The 24,512-nt window shown below is 36.4% G+C and overlaps 1 protein-coding gene across 1 annotated transcript in view; it reads right to left on the bottom strand.

Moving 5' to 3' along the window:
• Itga2 (integrin subunit alpha 2) overlaps nt 1-24,512 on the bottom strand; it is a 90,125-nt gene that overhangs the window by 4,433 nt on the left and 61,180 nt on the right. The window contains exons 14-27 of the mRNA XM_010644017.2: nt 22,793-22,996; nt 21,808-21,944; nt 19,396-19,535; nt 16,405-16,556; nt 14,092-14,202; nt 13,474-13,556; nt 12,955-13,096; nt 11,767-11,859; nt 11,116-11,192; nt 10,947-11,030; nt 7,080-7,182; nt 5,720-5,830; nt 4,244-4,348; nt 2,520-2,633 (exon numbers count right to left, since the gene is read on the bottom strand). Coding sequence (XP_010642319.1) covers nt 2,520-2,633; nt 4,244-4,348; nt 5,720-5,830; nt 7,080-7,182; nt 10,947-11,030; nt 11,116-11,192; nt 11,767-11,859; nt 12,955-13,096; nt 13,474-13,556; nt 14,092-14,202; nt 16,405-16,556; nt 19,396-19,535; nt 21,808-21,944; nt 22,793-22,996 — 1,656 coding nt within the window. The remainder of the gene's footprint in view (nt 1-2,519; nt 2,634-4,243; nt 4,349-5,719; nt 5,831-7,079; nt 7,183-10,946; nt 11,031-11,115; nt 11,193-11,766; nt 11,860-12,954; nt 13,097-13,473; nt 13,557-14,091; nt 14,203-16,404; nt 16,557-19,395; nt 19,536-21,807; nt 21,945-22,792; nt 22,997-24,512) is intronic.

The following is a 24,512-nucleotide window of genomic DNA, read 5'->3' as shown; positions in this document are numbered from 1 at the left end:
ATATATGTATATATATACACCCCTATAGAAAGGTCATATATTTTACGTTAATGTTACGTGTAATCTAATATGAAAATGTCTTTACATATATTCTTCAACCTATTTACAGAAAAAGAATATTTTTTCAATGGAAACATTATCGATGTATTTACTTCTCTGTGGTTGTAGAGAACATAGTGGGTCTCATGCTTACTGTCTCTGATTTTAGAGCTGTTTTCATGTGCTCTGGCTACTAGGACTCAGTTTTTCCGGTTACTAGGGCTCAAGATTCAACATACTCTGTGAAGTCATTTGTTAAGCTGTATCTGGGAGCCAGAAAGAGAATATATTTCCAAAAAGAGAGCAATTTTTTTCCTTCACTGGCTGAATCACTGCTTACTCTTAATTTTCTCAAGATGGAAGATTGCATCATCAGAAGTTAACCCTCGTGTTTGGTTCCTTAAATGTATATTATGTGGGAAACATTAAGACTATCAATAATGGTTTCAGCTTTTTTAAAAAAAGAAAGAAGCACATAAGTGAATGCTAGTTTTTTCCTAGTTCCTATAACTGAAAGATGTATCACAACCCTGATATATCTGCACTTCGAAAGCAGGCCCTTCCTACAGATACACAATATCCTCCAGGTTTAACAGGCAGAGGTCAGCAAACCACACACGTAGCAAGGCCAAGTAGCACAGCCGCTAGCATTCACAAGGGCTTCTTACAAATGCAGCCATCCCATTTGGAAGGCTTTGTGATAAAAACTACTTGAAGGCTTTATGATAAAATCACTTGGGATGTTAAGTTGACTTGCACAGCAACAGAAAAAGGGTGGCAGGAGGAGGCAGACATCACTGGGCTCTAATAAAGGAAATGAGGTAAATGTTTCAGACTGGATCTCCCAGGCCAGCTCACAAACATCTATTTTGCTGTTAAAATAGCTGAAAACAAAGTGAGGATAAACATATGACCTTTCTCAAAGAAGGAAGACGTTCAAGACCTGACCTTCAGTGACTCTCAGATGTTTTCTGTTAAACCAATATAAGCATGTTGAAAAGGATAAGTAATATACTATATGTTTGCTCCTAGAAATGAAACTGCTGCTTCTGAAAACTGCTGGAAATGTCCTTTTAAAATGTCTTACAGTTAAAATAGTGTAGCTTTAAGCAAACTCAAAAAAACCCAAATGCTTTCTACAGAGCTGGCGGCATTGTATTTTGATGTGCAAAAGTCAGTTTTCCTTCCCATTTGGCAAAGTTTCCTACAAAAACACTTTTTCCTCAAATCCAAAGATCCAAAAACAAACTGGTAAAACTGAGCACCAAGCTGCTGCAGCTAGGAAGGTGGAACAGTGGACAGTAGGCATTCCGCCTTAAAGGACTTTACTTTTGAAGGCCTGGAAACAAATGCAACTAACAAGAAGAAAAAACAAGCAAAACAGAAAAGTAAATGTCTCATTTCCTCACTTCTCCAAATCTGTATTTTTCCCCCAACCTTTCACCACCCCCTTTTCAAAAAATTGCATCTTTATAAAAGAATATTGCCCATGTTTTGGTTTCAGGAAAAAGTTACAAAGAATCCCAGTCCTCTAATCTTGCATAAAATTCCATAGCAAGGAATGGTGATTATTGGAAAAGTCATAAAGTGATGAAAAAAGGGGAGTAGAATTTGTTTTAAAGCACCTTGGTAACTGATTTGTTTATTTAAAAGAAAGAAAGTGAAAACCACACACTCTCTCAAGAGGTTTCAGACTAATTTATATTTTGCCGCTTCAATCAAAGCCAAGGTTGGCAAAAGGAATAGCTAGTCACTAAGGCATCAAATTTAAGGAGGCCTGTCCATACGCATATTTTTCACACTACACTGAAATACTGGCTACCCAAATCTATCCCAAAATATTGCTACAGTAGCCACACACCTGCCCATCAGAAAAGCAACACTGACATTAGTTAGCACTTTCTTCAAATTTTTCATGGGGATTGAAATGACTTAAAAGTTGTGTGCTGACTGTGTTTTTATTGGAGGAAAGGTAATGCAAGAGAGTAGAGGGTTGTCACTAAATAGGAAGATGAATCCTTTGGCTGGATTTATCTCCTGAGTAGTTTGAGATCCATCCAACAATTAACTGAGAGTTCAAGCAGAGACCAAGAGACGCGTCCATCTTGATGGGGATGTGGTAGAGACCTGGAAGAGGGAAATGTGAGGTGCTGGTGGGGAGACAAAGCGGATGCCATTTGCAGCCAAGGGTAGCAGAGGTGACTTGGACACCATTCCTGCAGATATTGAAGGCTGGCACAGAGTCCTTAAGAAACAGACGTTTTCATGAGCTCTCGAGTGATTCTGAGGCACGGTCAGATCAGGCGTGCCCGGAAGAGTGATGGCAGCACACTACCTTCTACCATTAAACTGCTCTGGGTTGTGTGGGCACCACCAACACCAACCAGAATGTTATTTTGTCAAAGGGTACAAACTCTTTGACAGTGAAGGCTTATGTTTCCTTGTCACTGGTGAACCCGATAAATGAAACTGTTACTTACTGCAGCAAAAGTCCTATTCCAAATTCTGGTAGACACATTAATGAAGTATTCTCCTTTTATGTCAAGGTCTTTGAACCAGCAGGTGACATTACTGCAGGAAGCAGTTCTGCAGTCCTTTCAGGTTGGAGACAATAGTAAAACAACAGAGGATTAGTGTGCGTGTAGAAAATAAATGCTAAAATTTTATGACGATAAATAAAGGCCAGCGGTGGGAAGGATCTAGGGAAATAGTCAATCTCATGAACTACTTGTACTTGTAACCCCTTTCCAAGGGATTTTGGTACTGTGTCACAAAATGCAAAAATTGCACACTTTCCCCCAGAGAATTTCTTCTCTGTATAGACAACTTCAGGAAAAAAACCTGAAGTATGTGAAGCAAATATACAAGTGTGTTTATAGCACTACTAAAAACAGTAATAACAAAACACAGTAACTCACCTTATCAACAATGTACTAGTTAGGTATATCATTGGATATTAACAAAAATTATTGCAATTTAATCATTAAACCTAACCATAAAGATGAATGTCTTAGATTAAAAAAAAAAAAGTTAATGTAAAAGAATAGTGGTTATCAGGAGTTTGGGGAGGGAGAGATGAACAGGGAGAGCACAGAATTTGAGGAGCAGTAAAACCGCTTTTTATGATACTACAATTGTCAACACATGTCATTATACATCTGTCAGAATTTATAGTGTGTATTTTTACAATGCCCAAGTAAACCTTAAGGTAGGAGTTAGTTGACCGTGATACATTGGTGTCAGTGCACACTGTAACAACTGTCCCTCTCTGGCTCAGGACTCTGACAGTGGAGGAGAATGGAATTATGTGAGGAGAGAGGCTATGTGGGAAATTGTAACAAGTCCGTTTAATTTTGCTGTGAACCTAAACTTGCCTTAAAAATAAAGTGTATTTTGAAAAAGCATGTGATATTGGCCCATCACCAGGACAAAAGATAGCATGGGCCCCTTATGCAACAGCATACATATATCTCCAAGGGCATTAATGCCATTAAAAGAAACACAGTTTTATTCTATTTTCCTGCTTCTCTCCCATCCTTCGCAAAACCAAACAATTGCAATGAAATGATTAAAACAGGAAAATATCATTCAGTAGTTTTGATAAGGGAAAGCTGTGGATAATTTTGGGTTTATTATTTACTAAATGTTTACTTACCTGAATACTTAATATGTGCCTAGAATATATGCCACACACCATGCTAAAATGCTAGACTAATGTTTTTCTCAAAAGGGCATAGCTCACAAATACGAGATAATAAAATATTAAAAGATAGACGAGGGTAGCATATTTAACAGTTACAAAAAAGTCATCAGTGATTACTTGAAGGAAGATGCCCAGTTCCTTCACAGCGAAGGAACTCAGGACCTTGTGCCTATGAGGTAGGTGCGGTGCCACTGAACTGAATCCCAGTCCTCAGCTGTATTTTTAAAGTACACAACACAGAGACATCATTATTTCACATGTATCCTTTTGATAACATAAACTCTGGACACTTAATTTGTAATAGCGTAAGTAATAATTCCAATAACCTAGACTTGAGAATGTATTTTCTAAATCTTAATTCATAGAAGTCATCAAAAGCAAAAAAAAAAAAAAAAATGACAAAACTCTTTGATACCAGCTGGTTGGAGAAAAGTTCCTTGATTTCAGGTAAAATAAACCCTAAGCTGCTGAAAGAAACTTCAGTTGTTAACCTGTTCTCACCAATTCTTTTAGGTACCGGAAGTTTTCACTCTTGAAAGATACAGAGGAAGATGTCTGACCCAGTTTCAGTGGATTTATTTCTGCTTGACAACTGATGTCACCAGCCTAAAAAGAAGAACACAAAATCCGATTTGGAAGCAAAACGTTCCAGTGGTGTCCTTCCTCAAGTTAGGAAATCTAACTGTCACCTGTCATGGGAGGGGAGGGAAGGGCTGTTAGGTTTCTTTCCACAGCCCTGATCTAGCCAAACTCTTGTGATCACTAAAATGAACCATTGTGTTCAAATCCTCTAATGTGACTTGTTAAATGGCTAGGTTTTATAGACTCATGGCTTAAATGTGGTTTGTGACACAAGGTTCACTGGAAGTTGGATCCTCAGGATGGCAGCGTTGAGAGGGAATGGACCTCTAACAGTTGGAGCCTAGTGGGAGGTCTGCAGGTTAACTGGGAGTGTGTCCTTAGAAGAGACAGTGGCACTGCAGCCCTCTCTAGTTTCTGATTTGGTCATTGTCTCTTTCTTCTCTTTCCTCTCCGTCTTCCCTCCTCCTTCCTCCCCTTTCTCTCCCTCTCTGTTCATTGGCTTCTACCATCCACCTTGAGGTCTCACTAGAGCAGAAATGATGCTTTCGAATCCCTAGAACTGTGAACTTTTGAATATTTTCTTTTCTTTATGAATGTATCAAGGCTCAGGGTTTTTTTTTTTTTCTGGTAAGAATGTAAAATGGCCTACCACAAAGCCCACATGTGATAAGACCAGTTTGCAATGCAAATACACTGTGAGTGTGGGGTTGTTTTCTGTGGAACGGTTTAGGCTTTTGATTTCCTACCATCTTCCATGCATGCTACAGGAAGAAAACTACTGAAAGATGAGCTCAGTGCTAGACTAAAGGTGAGCCAGTTGCAAGGGGTTTGAGGAAAGAAGTCCTTCTTAGCCTGGGTAGAACCACTGGAGAGCTTTAAAGAAAAGTGTTGATGGGAAAGGACTTATCTTCAGGAATTCTGACTTAATTTTTCAAGGCATCATTCTTTAAAATGAAACCCAGGCGATTACAATGAACAGGCAGGGCTGAATGTTACTGGGTGAAACTCCAGGCTGGGTGCTCGAACACCAGTTACCACTGCAGTGTGTAGACCTACTGTGCACTCAGGTGGATTCAAACTCTCACTTCCCAATCTTCTCACCTAATAAGGACCTGGTAAAGTTCAATTTTCACCTGACCAGAGGAGGGATTTGAGAATCTATAAATAGATTTATAGATTAAAAATTATAAATCTATAAATAGATTTATGTCTATAAATACCTAGACTCAGACATTCTTTTAAAAAAATAATATCTTGCTTCTAATATGAAATTAAATGCTAGTTAATTGGTACCTGGGGTGCATAAGAATTATCTTCTGTTTTTCATTTATAAAATGTCAGAATCAATCACCCCAAGAAAATGTACATTTTTATAGGCTGTTTTGTTATTCTTACCTGGTCCATGTGTACCTCGGTCAGGTACATGAGTGGGTTCTTTTCTTTAGTGTACTGAGGAATGTGGATGATTACAGATGCCATGCTTACTGGAACAAGTCCTGTCGTTACCTGTGTTGCGAAGAAAATGTTCTAGAATCACTATGCAGTGCACGTGATACAAGGAAAATGACCAGTAACCCCCATGTTGATGAGAGGCAACTATAAAGTGCAACTGGTCAGACAAATGGCTTGGGAAAGAACTTTCTCTCTGCTTTCATTTTCTCATTTGTACAATCTCAGTAGTCAGAAATTTGGTAGGTCTGTGCTGGTACATTAGCTGTCCTCACTGGTGGACAGTGCTTAGGATCTACTGGCTGTTAAAGTTTTTAAACAATAACACAAGGAATAATAATAATTCCACCCTCATAACCGGCCTAGCAATTAAATAGCATAAAAGCACTTGATGTTTCTTACATATTCTATAAATATAAAGCTTTATTTTATTTTTACTATGAATTGATTAAGTGTCTTACTAAAGAATGTGGCTACTGAATACCATTCATATTTTATAAATTCCAGTATCTGGAAAACAAATTAAGATTCTTTTATATTTTTAAAAATCACATAAGTGCAGGTTGTAGCCAGGAAATAGACTAGTAGGAAATGGATTTTAAAAAATCGTCCTGACTCAGGGTGATGGATGAATTCTTTTTTATTTTCTAAAGTTAATATAATATCATTATATTATGAAATAGTCATTTTTTATAACTAGATTTCTCTTTACATAACTGATTACTGTTTTTAGATTAACAATTACTCATGGATGTTAGAATTTGACTCAAAGATATTTTTAGATACTGGGACTGTAGTGTAGCTCAGTGGCTGAGTACCTGCCTAGCATGTGCAAGGCCCTGTCTGGGTTCAACCCCAAGCACATATAGTATATATATATATATATATTTTTTTTTCAATATTACTTGGGTTCAACCCCAAGCACATATAGTATATATATATATTTTTTTTTTTTTCAATATTACCTAGTCCAGGACACAGAACTAAGTGCCAACCCCTGTTGTTTACTTATTTATGATGTTTCCCACTGATTCTCAAATAGCTCCTAGGCTAGTAACATGAGTATCACGTGGAAACTTTATAGAAATACACATTTTTAGGCCCATTCCAGACCCTCTGAATCACTCCAGGGATGAAACCTAGCATCTGTGTTTTAACAAACCCTCCTAATGATTTCAATACATGCTCAAGTCTGAGAACACTGATATATTTTGACTTCATTTCATTTTCTTCTTCTCTTCCCGGGACTCATTTTTTTTTTCTGCCATTGTTCCTAGTTTGCCATCCTTACAACAGACTTACTAACCTTAAGAGAGAAGATGAATTTTGGACCAATATCTTCAAAACTGTGCACAATAGAGGGAACATTCTCATCCAAAGAAACTTCATAAAAATTTATGTTGGTGGATCTGTTGAATATTTGTAAAGTCAATGTTTTTAGTTTTGCTATTGTTTTTAAAGTTTAATATTTCTTTTACTTAACTATTTTCTAGCTTTTATGACAAGTAAAACAGTTTACTTTTAGTTACAAAAGCACAAAATGATTATTCTACATTAAGATTTTTTTAGCTTCCTCATAGGAGAGAGAACACGACGTATTTGTCTTTTTGTGTCTGATCAGAAGCTGGGAAAGATGGTGGGAGGGAAGATAGGAGGAGGCTGCATAAAGGGTAAGAAAACAATTACACAGAAGTAGTAAATTCTAGTGTTTTATAGCATAAGGAGGTGACAATAGCTCACAATCACATATTATGTATTTTGTGAAAAATTAGAGGAGTTTAACATTTCCAAAGTTAAAGTAACGATAAAGACAAAGAAATGCAAATTACCCTCATATGGTCAGTATGCATAACATATTATACTGAAATACATTGTACCCCATCAACATGTATAATTACCTTTTGCCAATGAAATTTTTTAAATTAAGTAGATGAAAAAACCAACTACCCCTGGCTTTATCATAGATGGTATACACGTACTGAATTATCACTTTGAAACCCATGTATATATATGTACTATTAAAGTTATAATAGTGAAAATCTTAAAAAGCACTAGATGAAACCAAAGGATTTTTTTATGTTTTTATGGTCCAGTTTATATTTTTAAAACTAAAATAAATTCCACACATATTCTTTCATGGTCTTTCTGCAGAGATTCTGTATGTTATATGTTTGTGAGTTGTCAAATTTCTAAAATAAGCACAAAAGCATTACTTTGGAACTGACGATGGAACTGTTCCCGAGATTGCTACATTAACTGGGATTTTAATACAGTGGACACTCAGTACTTGTTGATTGGATGAATGGATTCACAAGCCAGTGCTTTCCCACTTGATATGGGTGAAATACAATGATGTGGTATTAGGTTTTAGTGCCTACATTATTCATTACTAGATGCCTGTGAAACATGACATACATTTATCTTATTAAACCTTCTTCCTAGTCATTTCTAATTCCAAATCAACTTCAGTGCTTTGGCTCTGAATTTGAGTTATTCAAATTTGTTTATACCACTAGTGGAGCCACCTTTAAGATAGACGACCCACAAATTTTATTAGACTAGACCTAAAGGCATCCGACTGATCTCGACCGCCTTGCTTGGGATTTCCAGCTAACATCTGCAAGCACAGTGATGTTTCTTCTAAAGGAAATGCCACAGCACTACTCAGACTGGAATGAAACTGGCCATCTCCCACTTTCTCACTCAGCTGGGGGGCTGTCAGGCTGCATTACAACCAGGGCACCTTCTTTTGGTTTAGGGTTGTGGAGAGCAGTTGGCAGCAGAAAGAGTCTAACAAGTACTATGCATACCCTATCCATTTATTCTCTATGGACAATTTACTGGGAAAATTGACTAGGATTTGAAACAGGCATTCTGGCAATGTGTGCACGGATTTTTTTTTTCCTTACAGAATGTGTTTGTGTTGGTCCCTAAGCAGGGACAATTTCTAAATGGATAATATTCTGCTTTTTGCATTATAAAGAGGTCTGATGATTTTCCACTCATTACGTAAGTTTTCCCTCAGTTACTTAAGTAACACTGTGGTGTGTTTAATATATACATAATAGTGGCAGTAGTTAGCTATGCTCAGAGGGAATCCAGTTACTACAATAATGCTACCTTCACTATTTCCACTATCATATTCCTCTAATATAGGTGCACATTTATATAGTATCAAAGTGGGTGGCTAACAGAGATGTTCAGTCATTGGGTAGGGCTTTTCTTAAAAGTTTGAAAAAAATGTTTGTTAAAAATGTTTTTTTGTGCCATTGCTTGTGATGGCTAAACAAACAAGATGGAAATGTAAAGCAACAACATATTAATATCAGAGTGGCCATAAAACATCCAGGAATAAAATAAGCTAGATATGTTTGATTTTATATGAAAATTTCTCTAAGATCACATAAAAAGCAAAATATAGAAGAGTATTTTATTGTTCCTTCTGGGTAAACGAAAAGTTGGCACACAATTATGTGCAAGCATATACGTGCATGTTCCATATTAGTTAGATCCACCATAGGTCTGAAAAAACATTCTCAAATAGTCACATTCGTCACCTATGGGGAGTATCGCCAGGGAAGAGGGAAGAGATGACTTCATTTTTCATTGTGCATCTTTCTGTAATGTCTGAATTTTCTACCTAAAGTGTACATTTAGTGTTTTTCTTTCAAAGAAAAAAAATCTGGAAAATTATTCATATGTAGGATAAGGAGGCATTTCAGCTTTTTCTTCATCATTCTCTATATTAAACTTTTAAATATATGCTTTAAGAAAACATTGGTGTGCATTGGAATCCAAATTACCATTTCAAAAACATATAGCTAAGATGTCAGTAAGTAAAAGTGAAGTCCCATTTCGATTTTCTGTTTGTTTTGTGTTACGATTTCTGGGAAAAAATTGGCCATGATGGTAGAGTGGAATGACAAAAGGGCTGCGTTAACAAAAGAATTTAGGAGAGAAAGAATTAACATAGGTGAGGAAGGGGAATATTTAGGTAGTGCAGTAATACCTATCTTTGTGCCTGCAGTCATTTCCAATTCTTAGCAAGGGAGAGCCCTTTGGAATCTGCAGTTACTGATTAATTTTTCAGGGGCGGGTGGCTTGCGCTGTACTTTGTTTCCACTTGTGCACTGGCCACTCACTTGACACAGAAACATTCTTTTCTTCTTTGCTCATGTGTCTCAAGCCCCAGACGGGATGACATAGTTTTCTTTTTGTTTTTGCTTAGTGATTTATTGGATGATCTACATAAGTCATGCTTTTAGGGTCTGGGATGATGAAGTAGGAGTGAGAGAAGCTAGTTGTCACAAGGCTTTTAAAGAAAACACGACTGCATGTTTTTCTGGGCCATTCACCCGCACCGGGAAGCAGCCTGGGTGCTTGGAGGCGGGCATGCCCAGTGGCCTGTGCACCTGCTTAGCTGTGCCGGGCTGTAACTGTGCCATGAACCAGCCTCGCTTCTGAGGATTAAGCTGCTACTGACCTATTAGCGCCTGTGGGATTTGTACGCTACCCAATTCCCAAGACACTTATTCCTAGGAACAATTCAAAGTAGCTGATATAAATAAAGCATCTTTTCATATATATAATTTTATTTTTTATATAATTTTAAATAAAGCAGTTTTTCATGGATGAATTCCTCTGGAAAATCCCCCATTTCGTCCTGGATGGAAGAAAGCTCTAACCTGATATGTCAGAGATTTTCCTCTCAGACCTGACCTACTTTTTGTATCTGATTATGCAATGTGTGACTCTATTCAATATTAACTGTAGACTTCCCATGTTCAAAGCAGGGTGTTGGGGGTTTCACTGTCCAGAGATGGAGACATTGTTTGACATCTTATGTGCCTAGTAGGAAGGGAGAAGATAAGGGTAACAGCTATAGGGCCCTTGAGTCTGTTTCAACTTGCTGGGAAGTTTTGCAGCCTTTCCAAGGGCCTCAGGGGAGTTTCCCTGTGTTCAGTAGAAAAGTATTTTTCTTCTGCCTTTCAATGCTGCTTTTAATCAACAAACCTAAAGAATCACTCAAGGTTTTCCTAGGCACTGATCTGTCTGTGGACTTCTGTTTAGGTTGGCAAGGGGAAGACATATTCTTTAGTTAAGACTGAATAAGCTATAAACCAGTGTGGTGTCAGTAGTAATAGGCTACCCAACTATAATGGGCTTCACTTACCTGGTTAAATGAATTTCAGCATCATACAGTAGAGGAATTTTGAGGTTGACTGAATTATCTGCTTTATTCGCCTCCTCACTTTCACTATTGAAACAAACATTGGGAAATTACTTAACATAAAATATTATAAAAGCCCCAGATCATCCTTAATGACTTCATTATGTCTTACCTAAAAGCTTGGACACTGAAAGATGCCTGATTCTGAAGGTTTTGAAGATTGAAGTCGAAGTTAAGCATGAAAGTCACCTATATATGAAGTTAAAATTCATCAACCTGTGATGAAAGAAAAATAGTCCTCCTAAAAGCAAACTCAATCCAACCTTGTTCTGAATTTTAGTTTCCTTGAGCTTTCAAATTTGTAGACTATCTCTATTTGTCTACTTCACTCTAGTATGCCTCCTTTAAAAGTAGGAAAGCTTAAATTTCAGCTGACAACTGGAAGTGGTCCAGCCACATATCCTTGTTTGAACTGTAAAGCTTTGTGCTGATATGAAACTTCTATAGCAGGGATTAATTAACAGATGACCTTTGTTACTCTGTGGAAATACTGTGGTCAATGTTGGTCAGCATGCTAAGACAAAAAGAAGTTTCCAGGTTCTGTGTACTTTTGTGTATGAACTTCATGTAGGAAAACAAAGCTTTATTATTAATTTCAGAGAAAATAATTGAGTTATTATGAAACTTCCTCTAAGTACGCAGCTGGTTATTTTATGACTCCTATAAAGTGGTGATACCTAAACTAGAAGATATTATATTAGTAAATTAATGTGAGTGCTGAAACATGGCTAGCGTGTATGTTAGGGTGACGTGCAATTTGTACCTGTTGTTTACTGTTTAAAGCAGGATAGCCTACATCGCAGCTAACAGACTTCTGAGATGAATCAACCTGGCATGTTACTTCTGTTCCATCAACCTGAACAAGACCAAAGAAATAATAATCAATTAGCATAAAACACATGGGTAGATATACACACACTGATAAATGTAAAGTGACATTTACAGTAAGATTATTTCACAGTGAATTAGCTTATTGTTCCCAAAGCCTTGAAAATCTTGTACTCTCCAAGCTAACATACTATTTTTATGGCTAACTTTAAACATTCACTGGACAAGCCAAAGAACTGATTAAAAATTGGATTTCTTCTCCTAAAGGAAATCATAGTTCTCATATTTCAGAAGCACAAATAGCTTTAATGAAATAAGCAGAAATCTTTAGTATATATATTTCTCTTAATAGTTTTGAAATATATATTTTCAAGAGAAGCAAAAAAATCATTTTAGCCTTTGTATTTCACAGAACTTGAAGAATATTTTTCTTAGTTTTTCTCAGTTCTTTATTCTTTAAAAAAAGAAGTTGTCACTGGCACAGGACATTTTACTCACTAAGGTCAAGATAGAGGTAGAACTCTAAATATATAGAACTCACATTATCTATAAATGAAAAGAAACCATTTATTTAATCCTTGAACGAAGTAGCTCACTTGGAAAATGGCTTTTCCTCCTTTTCTCCCCCCGGCCCCCGGATTGAGGGTTGGGGGGGGGCAAAGAGCCCTCGTGGTCAAGGTCACTTCTGGTTTAGTTATCAGGTCAGTTTGATTGCCTGGCTTTGCTGGAATGCATCATCTTGGCAGCAGCGAGACCTGCGGTTGCAAAGCTCAGCCTGAGCTGGGGCTTGAATGGCTCAGAGCAAGTGCACCACATCTGTGCCACACCACAGCAGCCTCGCTGCACAGATGGCTCAGGAAGAGGCATAGGAGTGTCTGGCTAGGAGGCCAAGTCTCAGAGTAAAGGAAAAAGTGACCCGAGCTTTGCAGTATTGGTACAGATATATAGCTGGACCATGTTCTGAGGGGCTTCACTAGTTGGAAGCCACGAGTTAGGCCTAATCACAGCCAGATTAAGGCGCGTCAGACAATTTAGAGGACCTGGAGGGTTGAATTTAAGTTTTACAGTAATTGATAGCAAGTAGGAAACACAACAGTGATATTCTCAGAGTGCTGTCACATACCGGCATGGAGAATGATGCAAAAAACAAGTTTTCTGAAAAATTAGCAACAATTGCAGCATTGTATGCACTTTCTCCTTTGTTTTTCAGTGTTACTGAAAACGTTAACCTTTTATTTTGGTTGCTGACAATAAAGGACTGTTCTCTGTTAAAAGTGAAAAGGAGAAAAAAGCAAAATAAGGACCAGTATTTAAAAACCCATTCGTTTAAGAAATAACTTGTTTCTATTTGGAATATTGAAAAATTGCTTACTAATAAAAGTTATCTTCATTTTAAAATGGAACTGAAAAATAAATAAATGCTGTGGGATTTTCTTCTTCCCTGCTTTTAATTACATTTCAGGGTAAAGAACTATCAAATACCAATAATTTTATATTTTTTTTTTACTAGTTTTTAAAGGTCTTTAGTATTATTAGCATTTCTTTTATAGGAAAAAGATCTCCATAAACATCCATTTGAAGGAGATAATGTAGCATTACTTTTACTTCTGCATTTCACTTTAAGCTTCACATTTGAACGTACTGAGTAGCTGGTAGCTGTTGGACATCTAGAACCAGATCAGAGATGCAAATTCCATCACCACCACAGTCTTTGTAGAAAGGGATCTACAAAAAAAAAAAAAAAAAGGAAGAAAAATAATCAAATATTTTTTCTGGGTTTATAAAGCACTTTATAGAAGAATGCATATAGTGTTATTCCATTTACATAAAGCTCACAACAATGGAAAAACCAAACAATGTCTAAGAATATGTATGTGTTTAGCAAAACCATCAAGGAAAGCAATGACAGATGCAAAATTCAAAATATTGTCTTGTTTAGGGGAGCGGGATTAGAGTGGATGTGATGCACAGGTAATAATACACAGAACTAGGAAGAACTGGCAATATTTTAAAGTAGTGAGCATAACTTACCTCATTTAAAAATTTATTTCTTCAGCTCTAGGGGCTAGAAATAGAGCAGTGACCAAGAAAGACAAAAACTCCTACCTTCATGGAATTAATAAGTTAGTGAGCCTTACACACGATTTCATTTTAAAAATTAAGACATTTAAGGCTATATCCTATGTTCTAAGTAAACACTATTGAAGTGACTGAGACTTTGTAAGCCAATCTAAATGCAGGAAGGGCAAGAAACACTTACGCTGAAGACTGTGACAGTGTCAGAATAGGCTTCAAGTGCAGGGCTAGTGCCAGGGTTTTCCAGACTGATGTCCACACGCAGATCCAAAGAGTTCACAACATCGGAGGGTTTCTAAACACACACACACACACACACACACACACATCCCAAGTCAGTTTGTGGTTAAGGCACAACAAGGAAGCAAGGAAACAACCAAAGATGTGGTTATAATTAAGAACACAGTATTGCACCATTATATAGACTATACTTGTTTTGCATGATCACTCTTTTCTGTCTTGATTCTGCTGTTATCCTCTGAACTACTTAGTAACCTAAAGAGACTTGGTTCTAATAAAAATCCCAAGCAGTGGTTCTTAGTGGAGCTCATCAATAATCTCATTATTTATACACAAGTAATTATAAGCATTTAGATCATCTGTTCAATTTTAATCATCAAAAACCACTTGTGCAAGTACCCAGGCCTTGGGGTCCTTGGCTATGCTCTTGCAATTCCTATCGCCAAGACTTCAGAGTTCTTAGGTGTCCCTTGGAAGGCCTCACTGTGACCCGAAGGGAAAGTGCCTAGGGTTGGCTATCACACAAGGGACAAGAACACACCCTTTCTTGTCAGGACAAAAGTGATTCCTGTGTCCTAAGTCAGGCTCCCCAACCTCCCCAACATAGAAAGGATGATTGTGGGTTTGCACTGCTCCTGCATTGCACATGAAGATGATGTGTTTATCATTTCACAACAAATAAACACAGCCCTATGCACACACAAGTGCAACTTCTTCACTTTGCATCTGTATAGTGGGTAGAGGATTCCCAGCATTTCAGGAGACATGGTCTCCCTCCAATTTTGAGGCTTTTTGTTCAATGAAAAGCATAAAAAAGTCAAAACAGGGTTGTAGGATTCATCTAGCAATCATCTTACAGATCTCTTGTCAGTTCTTGTTAGGAAGAAATAGCATCTACAGTACAAATGGGAAAAGTTCTAAAAAATTGAATTTGCTCTTCCTGAGAAGTAGTATCTTCATTGATCACTGAGTCCATTCCCTGGCAGGATCTACTCCTAAATCTTTGGCAGGGCTGACTACAAGTTTCCTGGCTGCAGGGAAATGCCTCCTCAGCTGGCTGAGGGCTTGACATATTGGGTGTACTTAATGTGTTGATGGCAAATAGCGAATAAGAATTTACAGGACAAGCTACACTGTCCTGTATCCTTCACGATAGATTACAAGTGCAATTTGATCTATCAGTGGGCCCAGGACAGAAAAGAATGAAGCTAGCTTTTTTTTTTTTCAAATAATCTTTATATTTGGGACTTACAACAACAATAATAACAACAACAACAAACAATCCAGTCCTACACACACAAGAAACCTTTAATTAAATAACAACTGGGTTTAATTCATCTAACCATTCAATTGATATTTTTCCAACTCTTCATTTTTGAAGTGTGATCTCTGTACCATCCATCTACATCATGAATATCTGTAGTATCCTTTTAACCTGCATGTTTCTTTGTTCCTTTAAGCCCAAATTTCTGGCAGGGGGAACTCAAAATACAGATTTTATAAATGTTTTGTTAGCAACATTTGTGTACCTTAGCCTCTGAGAAATTTAAGAACATACTTAAGCAGTTCTTTTTAAATCAGTTTCCTGATTAAATTACACTTTGAAATATTTATATGTGGTTGCTAAGGGCAAATATTTCCTAAAACTTATAAAATAAATGTCCTGTTGGAAAATTTCACCTGAGAAACTTTTTTCCTATTTGGAAGATTCTCAAAATCCCTGAGAACTGTGGTGATTGTGGCATAAGATTAAAATAAATAATTTTTGCCCTATAATTCACCATTACTCCCTTATGTTAAAGCAACGGAGGAAACAACAATTGAAATTACCATTTGCAGTAGCTTAAAAAGAATAAAAATTTCCTCCATGGGAAAAATCTCAAAATAGAATCCACTATTAATTTAAAGTTCACCCTATTAAACATGTAAGAAAGCATTGGGTTTTCAATTTCCTTAAGAATAGTATTTTTAGCTCTTTTAGTTACAATCCCTGATAAAATTTAATGACACTAACTTATATAATATGATGTAAGTTTTAGCATAAAGGAAATATGCTCCCTGTTCAAGGAATTAGATAAGAAAGACATTAATTAGAAGGGCAAGAACTTTCTAATACATAGTGTCCACTTTAGACTTTCAGCATTCATTATTCTTTTTTTTTCTCATTGAGTTTATTGTTACATTTTAGGTATACAGTACAAGCACTCACTATTTTTTAAGAAGAATGGGGTGAAAAGAGAGGACCCTGATGCCTCACCTGTACGTGAATCTTGTACTGAGTACATTTGTTTTCTGCATTTAGCACCATATTCTTCTGGAGGTTTCTCTCATTATTTTCTTGAAATAACCCCCTAGAGGTTACTCTGGATGAATATCTGTCTGCATCAAGTGTGATGTTATACATAATGGCTATGACAAAAATCATAAAGAAATATTATTACAAATGACCTTGTAAAGAAAGAGCCCCCTTACTTTGTTGCATTTTACTGGACAAAGTCACTGACTTTAAGAAAATATAGAAATAGAATTCACACTGGTGGATTATAAACCAAGGATAGCCCCATATGGTGTTTGACATTCTTGCTCTGGTATGATTTAGGTGACTCTAGATCCAAAGAAGTGTGATACAGAGAAATGTGAGTTGGAACAGAGGACAGAAAACTGTACTTGTCACAAGGAAATACACTCCATAAAACAGGCAAATTACTCACTCCCTCATGCACATGGAGATACAGACAAGAAGAGACAGTTACTGAAGGGATTCAGTGGAAGACATCCTCATATGGCATTTTATTCAAGCTTTATGGCAAATGTGGAAAGGGGACCCTGTCATCATATTTTTCAGATAATTAACTGGGATAAAAGATGTAAAATGATTCATCTAAATTCACACAGCTGGAACATGGTCAGAAATAAAAATTTGGTACCTTTGAAACAAAAGTTTATGTTTTTTCTGTTTCTATGCTGTTGTAAGGGTACACATACTATTGAGAAGATTAAATGAGACCCTTCAAAAGAACATGTACAGCACTTGGGACATTTTAGATGTTTCCAGAGGGAAAGACATTCAACATTTCAGCAAGGTTTGAGTCAGACTTGGTTTGAATCCTAATTCCACAGTCAATGGGCTTTGTGACATTGAGCGATTTACTTCACCTTTTTGAATCTGTTCTTCATCTACGAAACAGAGAGATGAATGTTTAATGTTAACTTTAAATTTGAGTTGGTACCTGTTATGGTTTATATCTAGATGTCCCCCATGTTCTCATAGGTGGAGATTTGGGGAGGTGATTGGATCATGGGGTGTGGCACTCATCAGTAGATCAGGACTCTGATGAATTTATAGCTGAATGTGATGTTGGGAAGTGAAGCCTGGGTTGGAGAGAGAGAGAGAGAGAGAGAGAGAGAGAGAGTGTGTGTGTGTGTGTGTGTGTGTGTGTCCTGGAAAGGTCTGTCTCCTTTCCTCTTCCCTTATCTCTTTCTCTGTTTCCCTTAGGCATGCCATGACCTCCTTCTCCTCTGCCAGGCCCCTTTGTCGTGATGCCCTGCCTTGGAACCACCTGACTCTAGACTGAAGACTCTACAAACTGTGAGCCAAAAGAAACTTGTCCTCCTCTAAATTGTGGGTGCCAGGTGTTGTATTCCAGCCATGAGAAAGTAACTAAGACCAGGCCTGATGCAATAAATAAATATGCAGAAACCTTATGCTTTACAGATTCACTTTTCAAAGTTGTAAAGACAGGATTCACGTCTTACCACATTACTATTGCCAAGCAATAAAGTGCCAGATGGTCATATCTGTGCGAATCATATCAGGAGGAAAGATGTGCTCAATAGTTAGAAAGCCCAGGGACACTTAGCAACCAGTCAGTAGAAAGGAAAGTCCCTGAAAGTAGAAGTTTTGAATATGCAGCGACAGAAAAGATGAACTCTAGTCAAAATATGGAAGATACACAAGACATATTCGTGCTTCAGAGCCAAGGCAGCTGAGTAGCAGCTATTCCTGCCAAGTGATATAGTTTCCAATTTAATGTTTTAGGCAGACCAGTAACTTAGTGTTTATACAACAGTGTTTTTTGACTTAACTATCAGGTCTACGCAAATGAACGTGTGCTCTAAAGCAGGTCTGTGATGTTTATTATTCCCAAATGGGTCAATATAGGAACACTTGAAAGGAAAAGTTTCAGGTGGATATAAAAGGAGGAAAATAGGAAATTAAGCCAAATGTGAATATGACTTCTCCTTAAGGTTCTTGTTTATTTCTTGGTATAAATCATGGCAAATTTACCTGAATATTTTCAGTCTTTAAGCTATTTTATTTATTTACTGCTTAATTAAATCCTTGTAGGAATTACAGGTTCTGAAGTTTAAAGCCAAAATCTGATGGAAAGGGGTTTGGAACTCATGAAGTAACAGCAGGAGGGAAAAGGTGGCTTCTGATCAAGTGTTAGGTTGCATGCTGCCTACAGAGACTGCTCCGGTAATTGGGGCACAGGGATGAGGATGAGATAGAGTTACTGGATAAAACTTCAAAGAAGAAAAAAAAATCAAGATATATCATGTACAGGTACAAACTTTCTATGATGAATGTGATCATTACATATAACTAAAATGTACCGATAAACTTAATTAGTTTTAAAGAAAGAAGATGTGAGACCTCAGCCAGGTTATGAAATATGACTTGACCAGTCCAGGAGAGATAGGAAGATTGTTACTGACATTTGCCCACAGTGTTTTTCGTTCTTCTGTTTCAGGGGACACACTTGTGGCTTTTACTCAGTTTTCTGGATTATTTAGAAAACTTTAAATGATGAACATGAATTATATCATCTTTTCCATTATTTCATGTTCACTAGTTCCTCAAGAACAGGAACAGAATTTGATACTTTAACACATCCTACCCCCATCGTGCCCCAGGCAGTATGTGGCATGCTTATTTAAAATCAGCAGCAGTTCAGAGAAGTTGGTGTAAGAATTTAAGGTATCTGTGAGTAGGAGAAATTCAAAGGATACAGTTTGAGGGGGCCTATGACTATGCCACAGAGATTACAATGTTTTACAGCAGAATGTCACCTCTAGAGATGAGAGAGAAAGATCTAAAAAACACTGCATGCTTAATGGACCATTCTCAGGCACATTAAATGTGTGGTAATTTAAGTGCCTGCAAGTAAAACCAAGACACAGGTTGCATTCAGGGCTAAAACTATAATCAAGCCTATCTCTGTCCAGGTTATTTCTGGTTACCCACCCACTTGATTGTTTTGGCTAGTAGGTCTAAACTTCGCCTTGAAGCAGAGTTGGAGGACTATCTGAGCATTCTTGTTGAACAAAATGATTTTTTCTGGACTGAATGAAGCTTCTGCAGCCACCTCAGCAATACTTTGTGACCTGAAAGACATAAATGAAAACAGGCACATGGATATTATTACTGAGCCCACACACGGCCACTACATAGAGCACCTAGCACCAGCACTAACACATTTTTCTTTCCACTCTCTATCTGAGCACTTTGGCAGTATTTTCTATTTGAAAGCACTAAGATGGCAGGCAGAGACAACATCTTTCATGTTTATGACTGCATCACCATCACAGACCGCATGTAGCATTTTTATTAAATAAGCAGGAGCACAGATGGAAATCTGCAGCCTGTTTGCAAGTGAGGCCGTAAGGTGTGGTTTTAGTGTGTTTTGGCAGATGGAAGCAGTATTATTTTTATCTTCCCAGGAAGAAAAGGGAAAAGGAAGGTGGGAAAGTGGAAGTGGCACAGCAGTGGAGGGTGGTCATGGCTTTTTCCCTGATGCTTCAGTGGTTGATAGAAATCCTTTGAAAGATGGCTTATGGCCATAATGTTGGCAAGTAGTTTGATGCCAGTAAAACACTGATGAGTCCAGCTCAGCAGGGTGCCATAGATTTTGGACCCTGGGGCAGCCCTTTGCAAACCAATATCTTCATTTGCTCCTCATAACACTCCTATGAAGTAGGTAAAACACCTATTATCTCCTTTTCATCAGTGAAAATGCCCAGGACACTGATGCTTGGTGTCTTACCAGTTTACTGATTACTAGCCAGGGAACTATTAGAACCCACAGTCGCTTAAATCCTGCATAACTGGAATTTGTACTTCATCGTCATAGCCCCCTGTGTGTATCTTTAAGTCTTTATAAAAGAGCAAAACATAATTAGTACTTTCCTTGTTTTGCAAAGTGCCACAGAAAGATACAGAAAACATTTCCTTTTAATTTCAGGTACCACCTGAAGAACGCCAGGCAAATGAAAAGTTATTTCAATAGATAGTATGTATCTATCAGGCCTCTTAATAAGCAGTCATAAAACATTTAATAACAAGTGCAAAATGTCCTCAAATTTATAAATCTAAAATTATTTAGTGGATGTTTTCTTTAAGGCACTCTTTTTTTGAGAGTGAGCACTTATTTCAAGAGAGATGTCTTTGATTTGCATATGTTGTACATTTATTCAAAAAATAATTCTTAGGGAATTACCCAGTAAAGCCAGCCTAAGCACTGCACAGGAATGTAGCCACAAAACCATACTAGCCTGACTTGACTAGTCATCTCAGTATATTGATTTAACTTCATGAATCTTCACTTTTTTTTTAAGTCAAATTCAAAGAGAAAGGTTTGGACATTGCTATATTAAGGAGTGTTATTTCATAAATATGTACGCTACCACCCATGTAGTCTACCAAGATGCTCACTGAGAGGTATGATTTTCTATTAAATCATTTTAAAATAAGCCATATAGTTATATCACATTTTGCATTTACTCTTGGCATGCTATTCTTATGTGATTTAAACTAAGTTTACTCAGCAAATACATTTTCTTGCTTTTCATAGTCCTAATACTATCCATGGGTTTTACTGTTACCACATAATACAGTAATTTCATTCTGTAATAAAAATAATGTGGAGATTTGTATAGCATAGTTAAACTCAGAAATTACAAAATATCAATAAATATGTTTTTCTGCTTTTAATATATTTGGGCATTAAAAGCACATTTTTAGTACAGATGAACAAATGAATGGGGACTTTTAACTGCATAATCAACTTTGTTCTAATTCCAGTCCCTCATCAATCCACGTATTTTTTTTACTTTGAATCACAAGGCTGCTGAATGCCTTCTTTCGCCCTCATTCTTCAACTCCTACAGAGGTCAATGAGAAGTCAGATAATCCTAAATAATGGCTTCTTGTTTATGACTAATAATTTTAAAATATACCTTTTAACCACATATGAAATTTTACTTTACTTATGTGATTTGAATGCTCAGTATTTTCAGTGTTCTTTTATAAAGCTTCCTTGTTGTAAGGTGAGATAAGGATGTTAATAAGAGAATAAAATGTAAAAATATCAGGATATCATTTCAAGGGTTTTTCATTTCTATGCATTGTATCTTTCACCACGTAGAAAAGAAAAATTTGATTCATATATATATGTCATTTGAATCAACATTAGAATCAAGTTTTCTTCACCCTCTATATGCAGTATTTATCTCCAAGAAAAAACTCATTTTATCTTTTATATAAACTATAATATATAAATGCCGTATGCTCTTATATAATGCATGTTGCATTTTTAAATAACAGCACAACTAGTCATTTTGTGGCTAGCTATTTCATGTCTGGCATTGACAAACTTACCAGAGTTGAACCACTTGTCCATAAGCACCAACGGACACATCAGTGATGGAATCCCCATTTAAATCTCCGTAGCCATCCAAGGATCTCCCAAAGAACTGGAGTTGATTCCTAAAGGCTCGATCAGAGCCCAAGATTTTCTGAAAAAGCAAGTTTGACATAAAATTATAGTGCCCAAAGAAAAAATATGAGAAAGGGAAAAAATGGAAATAAAGTCTTTGTAAATAGGGGATTGGGGAGGCAGGGGTATGGGGAAAAAAATGACAACCAAGATATACCATGTAAAGGTACAAGATCCCAATGATAAATGTAACTGTATTGTATACTTAAAAAGTGCCAATAAATTCAATGAAAAAAATTATAGTGCCCAAAGGCTCAACTAGAAAAATGACAACTGCTACATTATTTCATTATATTCTCTGTTTCATTTTCCAATTATGCTTTATTCTCCACAATCCATTGATTTTTGAAAATCACATCTTATCTGATCTCTGTATCACCTTTGCAGCTATGTTTTCATCTGAACATAGCATTAATCTTTAATTCAAAATTACAACCAGCACAAAATAGTGAAAAAGTGCGTGGTATAGTCTTTCTGCAGGTTTACTCAGAGAGTCTTTCTTAGCCAAACACCTGATGATACCTCTCATCCTTGAAATGCTACTCCCTATGCAAGCTTTATTTTCTTGTTTTTATTCCTTAGTATTTATTACTAGTGGAACATTTTATCTATTTATCTAGGCTCCCCCCCCACCTTTTGTTTCTTCTCTTAGAACATAGGGCATATGAAGAGCAGAATTCTGTCTTTCCTACTCTTTATAGCATCCACAGTTGTTGGAACGTAATGAAGACTCATTACATATTTCCTGAGTGAATAAATGATGTTTATACAATAAGTGGGATGGATTCTATTATATACATGATACTCTCTAATTTGACCATGATGATATTCACATGTAAATATATTATTGTGTAGCTCATTGACTACCTGGGAATACTTTGTGCGAATGGTGCCCTGATCACCATTGTAAATGTACACAGCTCCAGAATTCTGATTTTCTAAAGGTGAGCCCACGATCACATCATTGTAGCCATCCATATTGATATCTGAAAGAGCTGCAATTGCTGAGCCAAAGCGGGCATTTTCAATGCCCTTAGGGCCTTCAAGAAATTGGTGCTGATTTAAAATGCCCTTGCAAAGAGAAAAAAGGATAATTAAGGCAAACATTAGCTTATACAAAAATTCAGAGCAATTGATTTCAAGATCATTTGCAAAATGTTTAAAATTGACAGTTTTACATATAGTATTCAAACTCTTCCATTCATAATGAGAATTATAAATACAAATTTCAGTGAGTAAGGCCACAGGAAATCTACTCATAAGCCAAGGTGAGAAGAGCTAATTTTCTTTTCTTTCTTTGGTACTGGAGATCAAACTCTGGACCTTGTGCTTGTGAAGCAGGTGGTGGCATCACTGAGCTAAATCCCTGGCCCAGGATACATGAATAATTTCCTTTTCAGTAGCAGAACAACTTAGATAAAAGCATTCATTCCTTTATCTCCACTTTTTCCTAATACCTTCACTTGTTTCCCTTAATTTAAAAATTACCCAATAAAAATGTGGTATCTTGAATGAAATTAAGTTAAACACACACTAAAATAAAACATGATAATTTGTTTTACTTAAAAATTACTGGTAGCGGCATAATTATAATGGAATAGGAAGTGGAAAATGAGATTGTTAATATTCCATTAAAAGAAACACTAAATAATTCTGTCCAGAGGAAAAGACATTTCCTGGTAAAATACACATTTTTTCCTTCAGATCTTGTAATCAGTCTGGAAATATTTCATCACTTCACAAGAAAACCATGCTCTCAACAATGAAATTGGCTCAGTGTCAATTCTTTCTCTTCTATTACAATTTCATGAATTTGGCCTTGATTTTGATAAGGTATTAAGGGATGTTTTCATCTTCAATTAATGACAGCTTGGAATATCTGACATGCAAAAAACATCCAAGTAACCAGAGATTTATTAAACTTTCAAATAATTAGATATACCCTTCTTTTATGCAATTAAATATTGTTTATATGTATAATTAGAACTGTTTTAATTGCTTCTACTAAAAGGTTAATTTCAATTAATATAAATATAATATGACAAAATATCACAAGCAAATGACCATAATCTTTACTATATATTACATTCTCTCTCTTTTTCTCTCTATAGTTATCTAATTTTCTATGTCAATCCATGCCTTTACTTAGGTTTTCTGGTTTCACTGTGTTCATTACACTTACCTACACAGATTTAGAAAGTTTAGCCTGCAAGTTGGAAAAGTCATATTTTTCTTTGATAGGGTGGGCTAAGTTTTGAAATTCTGAGAGTTGGCTATATACCTACTTATACTAAATAATAGAATTGCATGGCAAACTAATGTAAAAAGCATCTGAAATTATTATCTTTTTTAAAAAAATTGTGAGACTTGAAATGTTCAAGGTTTATATATACGTGTATGTATAATTTAAAAAATGATGTTCATTTCAAAAAATGATGTGTATTTATAATGTTTTTATTTATGTAAGAGAAATATATTCAGAAAACTCTCATGGAAATAGTAATACAGTATATACTAAACTCTCATTATGACTTTTGCTGTGATTTTAAAAATCAGAACTTAATGCAGACTTTCTCAAACTGATGAA

Source organism: Fukomys damarensis, unplaced genomic scaffold (genome assembly GCF_012274545.1).
Source record: "Fukomys damarensis isolate Sample0158 unplaced genomic scaffold, DMR_v1.0_HiC HiC_scaffold_1, whole genome shotgun sequence".
Classification (NCBI taxonomy): domain Eukaryota; kingdom Metazoa; phylum Chordata; class Mammalia; order Rodentia; family Bathyergidae; genus Fukomys; species Fukomys damarensis.
This window is presented reverse-complemented; position numbering and strand designations above follow the sequence as displayed.